The 11,763-nt window shown below is 45.1% G+C and overlaps 1 protein-coding gene across 5 annotated transcripts in view; it reads left to right on the top strand.

The window, feature by feature from the left end:
• The window catches only part of ppp3cb (protein phosphatase 3, catalytic subunit, beta isozyme), a 33,950-nt gene extending 22,187 nt beyond the window's left edge, over nt 1-11,763 (top strand). For 4 of the 5 annotated variants that reach the window (XM_042061998.1, XM_042061999.1, XM_042062001.1 and 1 more), the window contains 10 exons: nt 1,703-1,848; nt 2,264-2,403; nt 5,529-5,606; nt 5,729-5,823; nt 6,041-6,166; nt 6,364-6,441; nt 7,410-7,494; nt 7,982-8,079; nt 8,999-9,049; nt 11,443-11,763. In XM_042061998.1, coding sequence (XP_041917932.1) covers nt 1,703-1,848; nt 2,264-2,403; nt 5,529-5,606; nt 5,729-5,823; nt 6,041-6,166; nt 6,364-6,441; nt 7,410-7,494; nt 7,982-8,079; nt 8,999-9,049; nt 11,443-11,603 — 1,058 coding nt within the window. In that variant the 3' untranslated portion in view covers nt 11,604-11,763. The remainder of the gene's footprint in view (nt 1-1,702; nt 1,849-2,263; nt 2,404-5,528; nt 5,607-5,728; nt 5,824-6,040; nt 6,167-6,363; nt 6,442-7,409; nt 7,495-7,981; nt 8,080-8,998; nt 9,050-11,442) is intronic. The other variant, XM_042062002.1, reaches the window with a different exon arrangement.

Here is an 11,763-nt window from a genome sequence, read left to right as displayed (position 1 = left end):
GGCAGTGATTTCCCTGATGGGTACAGTGAGGAGTGGGCACCCTCACCAACCATCCAACCATCTGCTGGGGGGGGAGGGGGGTATTACAGAAATACAGAGGTACTATGTTATCCCATCTTTGCTAGGTCTTGAAAATACTCTTCCCTTTCGCTGACATGATCAAATGAAGGCTAGAAATCAGTGATGGCATCCCCATCTTTGGCTGTATCCTAACACCCCATGCATCCCCATCTTTGGCTGTATCCTAACACCCTATGTTTTCTTCACTTCTTCTCAAGCATACTGTAGTGGTCCCCACAAGTTCAGAACTATGTGTGCTGGGCGTTATACTGAGATGTCTAGATGCTATTGATCTAATGTAGCCCGTCCTGACAAGCCACATTAGTCTTGCTCTGCAGACCGCTCCTGTACCTTGTATTATATATATATCAGAAATGCATTGGATGAGGTCATTTACTGGACTAGGATTATTGGAAGAAACAGAGATATATAATTGCGTGTCATTGGCATATGAATGATAAGAAATATTGTACTGCTGAATGATAGGCCCAAGTGGGAGCATGTACAGATTGAAAAGCAGAGGACCAAGAATTGACCCCTGAGGTATCCCCTATTGTCTATTGACAATAGAGACAGAAAGTGATCTTCCATTAAGATAGGAGGAAAGCCGATTGAGAACTGTGCCTCTAAGTCCTACCAAATGTAGGTTTGATTGTTTTTCTTAAGCAGTGGTATTACAATGGCTTTTGTGAGGCAGGTGGGGAAGAGTCCAGTGTGTGTGTGTGCTGATGATGGCTTGCACTGAGGTTATAGACCCTTTCAACAAGGTAAACAAAAGCAATGCTTGAACATTCTATTTGGGCCCCAATCTACTTCCTCTGCATTAAGATAACATATGGAATGTTAAAACGGAAGTCTTGTGGGGCCAACTATGATGCTGAGAATGGAACTCTCTTGAAAGGGTCTATACTCATGTAGTTTGTCTTGCAAATAGTTTCTTTTTGTTATGTAATATACTGATTGATTACAGGATTGAGTTATCCAATGTACAGTAATAAGTAGCTGAAATATTTAACAGAACAAATGCATGGATTTATTAACACAAACAAGCACACATAGGAACACATGTATGTTTACAGGTGTGCTTTAAACACACACACACACACACACACACACACACACACACACACACACGCACACACACACACTTACAAACACACTCGCCCAACTCCAGAGGTTTTGTATACTGTGTGGGAGTAGGCCTGTGCATTATATAACCATGATAAACAGTCAGAAAGCTGCACAATATCAATCACAACACAAAGGACAGGACTCTCACTGCTCACCACTCCTCTGCTCTCTCTGACTACACTTGTTCTCGTTCTCTATCTCTCTCTCTCTCTCTCTTTTTTTTCTCTCTGCCTTTGTCTCTCCCCATCTATTCTTTTTTGTATGCATGTCTCTACCTCTATCTCCTTCTGTCCCGTTTCTTTTGAAAGTTAGACCACCTCAGAACAAGTCTATGACTCTCTCTCTTTTTCTCTTTCTCTCTCTCTCTCTCTGTCTCTCTCTCTTCCTCTCTCATAGAGAGACAATTTTGACAATATTGGCAAAGCAATATGATGTGTATATAACACAACCAAATGAAAACTACAAAGAAAAGAATAATATTTCTCCCTCTCTGTCTCTCTCTGTCCCTCAGGTAAGATTAAATACTCGGAGCAGGTCTATGACTCGTGTATGGATGCGTTTGACTGCCTCCCTCTGGCGGCCCTGATGAACCAGCAGTTTTTGTGCGTGCATGGAGGTCTTTCCCCAGAGATACACACACTCGACGACATCAAGAAGGTCTGCTCCACACACACACACACACCCACAACGGAAACAATGTCCGATCAAGATTGAGCACCCACTGAAGAAAACACAACAGCCGGTCACACACACACACACACACACACACACACACGCTGACAAACTTGCTTCTACAGTGAGTCAGAATAGGCCAGAGTTCTGTGCTGAACTGAAATTTCTGACATCGAAGTGAATAGAGAATCTACAGCATTCACATTTATCTCCCTCTCTTTGTCTCTATTCATCCTCTCTCCCTCTCTTCCTCCCTCTCTCTCTCCCTCTCTCTCTCTCTCCCTCTCTCTCCCTCTCTCTCCCTCTCCCTCTCTCTCTCTCCCTCTCCCTCCCTCTCTATCTCTCTCTCTCTCTCCCTCTCTCTCTCCCTTTATCACTTTACCATCCTACTCTATGGTAGCTGGACAGGTTTAAGGAGCCCCCTGCATTTGGACCCATGTGTGACTTGCTTTGGTCGGACCCTCTAGAGGACTTTGGCAATGAGAAGACTCAGGAGTACTTCAGTCACAACTCTGTCCGTGGATGCTCCTACTTCTACAGGTAACACACACACACACACACACACACACACACACACACACACACACACACACACACATAAAGAGAGATGCATACACCCACAGAGACATAGACACATTCAGTATGAGAGCTGAGTGGAATTTAATAAAATGTGATTGATCTGAGCTGTTGCAAGGGGAGTAGGCTCCTGTGTGTGTGTTTGTGATATGAGGGATACCAGCATTACCCACAACCCCCTGCAGTCCCCAGGGGCTGCACTGTGAGCTGTTTCCATGGTGACCAGCTACTACTGCCAGATCCAGAGGGATGGTGGGAAAGAGAGAGAGAAAGAGAGATGGAGAGAAAGGGAGAAGGAGAATGAGAAAGAGAGAGAGGGAAGGGGGAGAGAGAATGGGAGAGAAAGAGGGAGAGAGATGGAGGAAGAGAGTTTATTAATGCAGAGAATGGTGTTGTTTTACATACATAACTATTGAGATTTATCACATTTTCTCTCCCATATCTTACACTTATCTTTTCACCTACACGGTTTTAAGTTCTTGTGTACTAAAATGCCTATAGGTACTGATTGTTCATGGAAAATTATTTGTAATGTGACACATGCGCTATTTGGACTTCTTGAATTATCAAAACAGAACAGTATACATAAATTATTTTCAGTGCACCAGGGAATTGTGATTGTGAATTGTCATTTTTCGTTCTTTATTTGTAGATTATGAGGTGTTTTTTTTGAGAAGAAAGAAGAAATGGTTTTCATGTAGTTAATTCTGTTGGTGATTTGTTGGTACACTCAGTGTAAAGAAAAGAAGGAAAGGCCACACTGCCTAATCACTCATTTTATTTGCTCAGACGTGTTTCGGCACAGCGCCTTCTTCAGTATGCTCAGTGCGTCAAAATGATGAACTTATGCAAAGTGCAGCCTTTTCTCCTTTCCTTTAATAAGTTGTGCCTTTGGTCCAGCAATCTGAAACACTAGTAGAGACCGGGTGAAGCTGGACAATATTTTATTATTTATAATAATAATATACATTTTATGGACAATATCCCTCGGACTGCAATTTGAATAGATGTTGCTGTGCTGTACTGTAAAAGTAGACCTACGGCCATTTCTTAGAGTGGCTTGAGATTAACATAGCCTAAATACTGTAATGTTGACATTAATAAAGATACATTTATAAGTAGGCTAACAAATGAAAAGTGTTTTCAGCTGAAATGGCATGAAGGCTATATATGTGGACCGCCTGGACCTTTGAGCAAAACATCAGTAGACAGAGAAGCCCTCAGTGTAGCAATGCAGACTGTTCGGGGGGACCTGCTTATCCAACTGTGGGTCGCCAGTCGAACTGACAGGCTTATCATAAATTCGCATTTATTTCAATTTGGCTATAGGCTACGATTAAAGTTCCTATGGTTCACAACTAGGCCTACTCGCAATATGCTATTGACACTAGTTAATCACAATTTGTAGCCCTATTGGTCATGTTAAGAGTTACTTGCAATGTGAAACTAAAATCTAAGACAGTAGAAAATTATGTTTTTAATTTAATTAAGTCTTTAAACATAATTTTCTACTGTCTTAGATTTTAGACAAACAGACAAAATGCACCAAAAACAAAACCTCTGGAGAGGTAGCTACACATGTGTTGTTGCATGATAAAGCAATGAACGTGCTGGTAGTCGTTTGACATGACGTTTGATGGATCCACCGGATGGTAGGAAGGGAGGTTTTTGGCATCATTCCCGCGCTATAAAGTGGAAGCTAATGTACACGCTGCTATCACGTCTGGTGTAGCCAGTTCCATTGATCATAGTGGAAGCTAATGTACGCACCGCTATCACGTCTGGTGTAGGCAGTTCCATTGATTATAGTGGAAGCTAATGTATGCGCCGCTATCACGTCTGGTGTAGCCAGTTCCATTGATCACAGTGGGAGCTCATTGTTGCTGCGTACGCTCCACACATGGAAGGCTTCCATCATGTGCCTGGTGCAGCCTGCCTGATAGTCTTCAAAGAGTCGGGTCCTCCGGATATTTAAGTGCTGGTGCTGGTGAAGTCCTTCTGCAGTTGTGTTTAGCTGCTGAAGCTGGTGACTGGATGCCTGTTCTGCTGACTATTGTGCTGCTAGCTCAATGTGACGTTCCTCACACACACACACACACACACACACACACACACACAATATGTGCACACGCGTGCACACAGCATGTGCACGCACACACATACATACACACACATACACATACACGCACACATACACACACACACACACTTGCACACACATACAGTACGTGTACACGCACACACACATACAGTACGTGCACGCACACAAACACGCACACACACGTACACACACACACACACTGATAAACACAAATTCTATTGCTCCTCACAGACCACATATTAAGAGATTGAAATTCATTATTCATACTGGGATGTTAACATGACAATTAGGGAATGTTAACTTGGACTATCTAACAGGACAATTAGGGAATGTTAACTTGGAATATCTAACAGGACAATTAGGGAATATTAACTTGGAATATCTAACAGGAGTTGCACTACAACTGAACCTAGAGAGACAAACTAGCCCTCAGTACAACAGACTCCCACACCTTGGTGCTGGGGTGGTGTGGTGTGTGTGTGTGTGGGGGGGGGGGGGGGGGGGGGGGGGGTTGTGTGGTGTGGAAGTAGGTGGTGGGTGGTGTGGGAGTAGGTGGTGGGGGTTGTGGGAGTAGGTGTGGTGTGGACTTCAGACATACTTGTGCAAATGCAATGTGTGAACAGTTTTGCTCATAACCTTGACCTGGAAAAAATCCCTGTACGGTTTTCCATTTGCACATTCCTGAATTGATTTGAAAAGCACTGCTGATGAGCAGTTGTAATGTGGTTTAGCTTGATATCTGTACTTAACATGTTGCTGCTGATGAGCAGTTGTAATGTGGATTAGCTTGGTATGTTGCTGCTGTTGTGCATGCATGTGCTGTGTGTGTGTGTGTGTGTGTGTGTGTGTGTGTGTGTGTGTGTGTGTGTGTGTAATGCATGCATGTGATGTGATGTGTAGGGGGACTGGAGGTTTTTGTGTTTGTATGCCTTTGTATGTGAACTTGTTTGTGTGTGTCTGTGCGTGTTTGTGTGTGATCCCTCCATAGCTACCCTGCCGTGTGTGAGTTCCTACAGACCAACAACCTCCTGTCAATCATCCGAGCACATGAAGCACAGGATGCTGGGTAAGCCCCACCTCTGCTCTCATTGATGCATAACCTATGTGCACATAGATGATAATGTTCCTCAATACCGACATGCTTCTGAGCTTCTTGTCCCATATTACAAAGTTTTTGTGTTTCCATAGTTACCGCATGTACCGTAAGAGCCAGACCACTGGCTTCCCATCTCTCATCACAATCTTCTCTGCACCAAATTACCTGGATGTTTACAACAACAAAGGTCAGACATCAAATACAATGACTATGTGAATGTGTCACTGACACCAGGTGTATACAGTATTTATGTTACCTGTGTGTGTGTGTGTGTGTGTGTGTGTGTGTGTGTGTGTGTTAGTTATTGTGTCTGTACTGAAATACAACAATAGATTAGCATCAGCAACACTTTAACTGCTTTTCCCACCCATACATCTGTGTGTGTGTGTGTGTGTGTATTACAGCGGCTGTACTGAAGTATGAGAACAATGTGATGAACATCAGACAGTTTAACTGCTCTCCTCATCCCTACTGGCTGCCCAACTTCATGGACGTGTTTACTTGGTCGCTGCCATTCGTGGGAGAGAAAGGTGACCCCCCCCCCCCACACACACACACACACCTCTCTCTCTCTCTCTCTCTCTCTCTCTCTCTCTCTCTCTCTATCTATCTATCTATCTCTCTTTCTCTCACACACACACACACACAAACAAAACATACTTGCACTCACAATGTCTGTGAGCTGTGATGTTTGACCCTTTGACTTATGACCTGTGGTTAATGCCAGTGACGGAGATGTTGGTGAATGTGCTGAGCATCTGCTCTGATGATGAGCTCATGAACGATGGAGAAGAGATCTTCGATGGTGAGAGAACTGTGTGTGTGTGTGTGTGTGTGTGTGTGTGTGTGTGTGTGTGTGTGTGTGTGTGTGTGTGTGTGTGTGTGTGTGTGATTGTGTGGTTAATTGCAAAATGTGTGCATATCTGGGTCAAAATAAGTCTGGGTGTGTCTGTGTCCATTAAAAAATACTATAAGTGTACACACACACTCCCATAGATATGTACCCATATGCGTATATGCGTGTGTGTGTGAGTGTGTGTGTGTGTTTGTGTGTGTATGTGTCATAGTGAATGTGTCCGTTTAGCCTAAATGAAGTGTGCTTGTGTGAGTGTGTGCATTTGTGTGTGTGTGTGTTTGTTTGTGTGTATGTGAGTGGGTGTTTGTGTGTCATAGTGAATGTGTCCGTTTAACCTAAATTACATAAGTGTGTGTGTGTGTGTGTATATGTGTGTCATAGTGAATGTGTCCGTTTAACCTAAATGAAGTGTGCGTGTGTGAGCAGGGTCCATGTGTTTACAACCACTTCAACATCTGCTTTTTAATCCGCAGCTTTTGTGTGTGTGTGTGTGTGTGTGTGTGTGTGTGTGTGTGTGTGTGTGTGTGTGTGTGTGTGTGTGTGTGTGTGTGTGTGTGTGTGCTGATCAGGGTGCTTCCCATCAAATCTTCTTTGTTTTTTCTGTTGTCCATGTGTTTTTATACATTGTCAGTGTGTTAATCTCAGTGTGTGTATGTGTGTGTCAATGTGTCTGTGCGTGACTAAGAAATGACAAAGATGTCATAATGCTGCACATAGATGAATTACCATGTGTGAATTTCTGGCTGTACATGCTTGTTGTTGCCTTGTGTGTGTGTGTGTGTGTGTGTGTGTGTGTGTGTGTGTGTGTGTTAATGTGTGTGTGTGTGTGTGTGTGTGTGTGTGTGTGTGTGTGTGTGTATGTGTGTTAGTGTGTCTGTGTGTGTGTATCTTAATCTTTTGTGATTGTCGTCCCTTAGCCACCACAGCTGCAGCTCGTAAGGAGGTGATCAGGAATAAAATCCGCGCCATTGGGAAGATGGCCAAGATGTTCTCAGTTTTACGGTCAGTGTGTGTATAAGGGGCTGTCTGTGCGTGTGTTTGTTTCTTTGTGTGTGTGTGTGTGTGTGGGGGGGGGGGGGGGGGTTGCATTGTGTGTTTGTCTGTGAATGTGTGTTTCTTCTATATTTGCTTCATAAGGGGGCAGGGGGCATCGCTTGGCTTTAATCTGGACTCTGCTGCCCTGGGTATTGCAGTCTGAGGGCAGGGGTCATCCCTTGGCTTTAATTTGGAATGGGTAATCTGGTCTGAGCAAGTCGCAGCCTTTGCCCCACATGGTTAAATAGTTCAGTTCTGTTTCGGTCACCTAATCAGTCAGCATTTACGATTGTGGTCTATTGTGAGTGGTCTAGTGTGAGTGTGGTCTAGCACTGTGCAATGTACTGTGTAATGTCTTGGTACTGGATTGAGGATGTTTGTAGCCGACTGACACAAGCCTGATCATTTTTGGACAACTTTTTCTTCCTTCTTTTTTTCTCTCTCTCTCTGGCAGGGAGGAGAGTGAGAATGTGTTGACACTGAAAGGGTTAACTCCCACAGGCATGTTACCCAGTGGTGTGCTATCTGGAGGCAAGCAGACCCTACAGAGTGGTAAGCACAAACACACACACACACACACACACACACGGACACGTGCACACACACACACACGTGCACACACACACACACACACTCTCTCTCTCTCTCTCTCTCTCACACACACACACACACACACACACACACACACACACAGACTCTCTCTGACACACAGAATATGCTTCCATGGTAACAGATTCTGCTGTTCATTTTTCACCAGGGTGAAATCAGCGATCATAGTGAGTGACACACTCACCTTTACACATGTGTACACACCAGTACACACTCAGATACACAACTGAACACACACACACACACACACACACACACACACACACACACACACACGTTTCAACTCATCACACACAAATACACTCATGCTGTTTTCTCCACAGCCTCGTCTGCAGAGTTGTTGTGATCAGCTAGCACTCTCTGTTTGTCTCTTCCTCTTTGATATCACTCCTCCTCAGGTGTTCTCTGTGTCTGTTCATCGAGCTGAATAAGCCCTACGTGTACGCCACACGCACGGCTAACAGGCTAGCGTTAATGCTAACGGCTATCTGCTAACTGCCCCACCATAGCTCAGACAGACTCAGCTGTATTTGTGTGTGAGGCGTTGATTGAGTGTGTTTATGTGTGTATGGCTGTGTCTGCATGTGTGTGAGAGTGTGTGTGTGTGTATTTGTGTGTATGAGAGTATGTGGTTATGTGTGTGAGGGCAAATGACTGTGTGTGTGTGTGTGTATGTGTGTGCGTGTGTGTGTGTGTGTGTGTATGAGTGTGGGGAGCCGGGTCGGGACAGTGCATGGCTTCCAGACTAACCCCCTACCCCCATGGGCCTCCTCTCTCTGTCTTTACGTGTGTGTGTGTGTGTGGGTGTGGGTGTGCGTGGGTGTGTGTACGTGCGTGTATTTGCGTATGTGTGTGTCCCCAGCTACCATTGAGGCCATAGAAGCCATCGAGACGGAGGCTGAGGACGGAGAAGGTAACTGCCCAGCCTCTGTGTGTGTGTGTGTGCTGCCAGTCAAAAGCAGGTTGCATAGTGACTGTGGCCACCCAGTGTCCGCTAGTGGGGGTGCGGCTTGTGGTAGTCACTGATGCTAACACTGGCTGGCAGCTATCTGGTTTACACACACACACACAGGACCCCCCCACCCCCACTCCCATCCCTGCCCCACACAGGCACAACATCATAAACCTCTACAATGGTTAAGACATCAGAGTGGGGCTACACGTGGCATCACACAATTAGCTTATAGTGACATCACAATCAGACTGGTTATGATTCTAGAATGTCATTGGCTGGCTGTGCCATCACAATGCAGCTAGCTGGCTGTGACATCACACAACTGGCAAGGTATGGGGTCATAATGGAGCTGGCTGCAGCATCACACATTGGTCCTGCAACATTTTGTATATTATCCACCCAGTCTCTCTCTCTCTCTCTTCCTCCCTCTCTCCTTTCTATCTGTTTTTGTCTTTCTCTAGCTATCTTTATGGAATTAACTTTTTGCGATTTAGTGATCCCCCATTGTTCCATCTCCCCCCGATATACACATGCACACAAAACAAACACAAACACACAAACACTGGCCCATAGTCCCCGGAAGCACTCTCAGAATGACTCAGCTGTAAAATGTGTGTAAAATGTAAAAACCTTGTGATGCCCTGCTATAAAATCCAGTCCTGTAATCCCTTTCTTCATATTTCAGCTGTGATTTGGACCAATTGGATCGAGCGATCTGAAGTGATAATGTGATCTCTCCCTGACAGCACTGCATTCAGCATTGTGATTGGCTGCAAACTTTCTGTCAGGATCAAGTGCCGTGCTATGATTGGTTGCGCGGTGTGAGGAGGGAATGAATGTAATGTGACAAACCCTCTGAACCCTTTAGCTTCCAAAGACAACTCTTAGATAAAAGTGATTGAGTGCAATGCCGTGGAGAGCTTCAGATCATCACAGCCCTCTTCAGTCCTTCTACTGTGTGTGTCCTGTCCTACCCCCAATGTTCTGCCATCTTACACTAGACCCACCACAAGTACATCATATACAGCTGTTAACTGCCAAACTGCTAACATACATAATTACAGTACAGAAACCTGCTGAACATCAATGTATGGTAATGGAAATCTATTTACGGCATTGGACATCTAGACAATAATGCCAATGTTTTTTTCACATCTGAAAAACAAACTATGTCTACAGTTGACCACATACAGTATTGTCAGCTACTCTACCCTAAGGTCCCAGTGTGTCCTGGACTGTGAAGGATATACAGTATCATGTGTATATGTCTCGTTAAAAGTTAAAGGTTAATGATTAATTTATAGTAAACAGATGCCAGTGAACCCAGAGCAAGGTATTTGTGTCATGTGCAGTGGCCATGTTGTCCTGCTGTGGCCAGCTGTGGCCAGCTTTCAGATGAGAGCTGGTGGATGTGGCGTTGACATGCTCAGAATGTAGAGAACTTATGACATGACATGAAATGGATGGCTACAAGCTGGCATCTTGGTTCACACTACAAATAACCAGCACACACTCTCCTGCCTTCTCTGTGTTCTCATCAACAAGTAGGATCTGCCACACTAACACACTCACACACTTATACACACACACATTCAGCATCAATTCAAGGTTAAATACTTCTATCTGATGGTGAGTTACACCAAACGTCTAACCTTCTGACCTTGACCCCCCCCCCCCCTCCCTCGTTCCAAGTCTTGTGTTCATGCCTTTTCTACCCAGATGGACACTGGCTCTTGAGGGGGCCAACCGGGAAGAACCGGTTCCGAGTCCAGAGTCCGTGTCCATCTGCAATGGTGTCCATGTGAAGTAGAGACAGTGTGTCGGTCTTTCCATGTCTTTACAAAACTGTTTTACTACTCCATGTCGGAGTATGTGTTTGTTGGCTTTAGTATGTAGGCTTTAGTTTGCTTCAGTGTTATGGTGTATTTGTATGTGTGTGTGTGGGAGTGTGTGTTTTCTATGGGCAAAGAGACCAAACCTGTCTTTGTGGCTTTCACTTTACATTTACGTGTGTGCGTGAGAATGAGCTTCCTAATACTAAGAATTTAGATGCTGATTCGCTCCTTTTCTCTCTCTTTTCTTTCTTTTTTCTCTTGCATTTCCTCTCACTCCCCCCTCTATCCTTCTCTCCCTCCCTCTCTATCCTCCTCTCCCTTTCTCTCTCCTCTAACCCCACTGCCTATCTCTCTTGCTCTCTCTCTCTCACCCCCTCTCTCTCTCTCTCTTGCTTTCGCTCTCGCTCTCTATCTCTGTCTCTCCTCCCATCCCTCTCTCTCTTGCTTTCTCTCTCTCGCTCTCTATCTCCTCCCATCCCTCTCTCTCTCTCTTGCTTTCTCTCTCTCTATCTGCAGCGATCCGAGGCTTTTCTCCTCAGCATAAGATTAGGAGTTTTGAAGAGGCCAAGGGTCTGGACCGTATAAACGAGCGCATGCCGCCGCGCCGAGAAGTGCTGGCCTCCTGCTTAGGCCAGTCCGAGGCCAACGGCACCGACGACAACAGCAATATCCAGTGATCCCTCTCCACGTGTCCGCTCCGCCCTGACGCACTTGTCCTCCCCTGACACACCTGTGCGCCTCTGACACACCTGTCCATTTCTCCTCTCCTCTCTTCTCCTCCCATCTCCTCTCATCTCTCCTTTCCTCTCCTCTCTTCTCTTCTCCTCTCCTATCTTC

The sequence above is a fragment of the Alosa sapidissima genome, chromosome 14 (assembly GCF_018492685.1).
Source record: "Alosa sapidissima isolate fAloSap1 chromosome 14, fAloSap1.pri, whole genome shotgun sequence".
NCBI lineage: Eukaryota > Metazoa > Chordata > Actinopteri > Clupeiformes > Clupeidae > Alosa > Alosa sapidissima.
The sequence above is the reverse complement of the archived record's forward strand: the minus strand, read 5'-3'. Positions and strand labels throughout refer to the sequence as shown.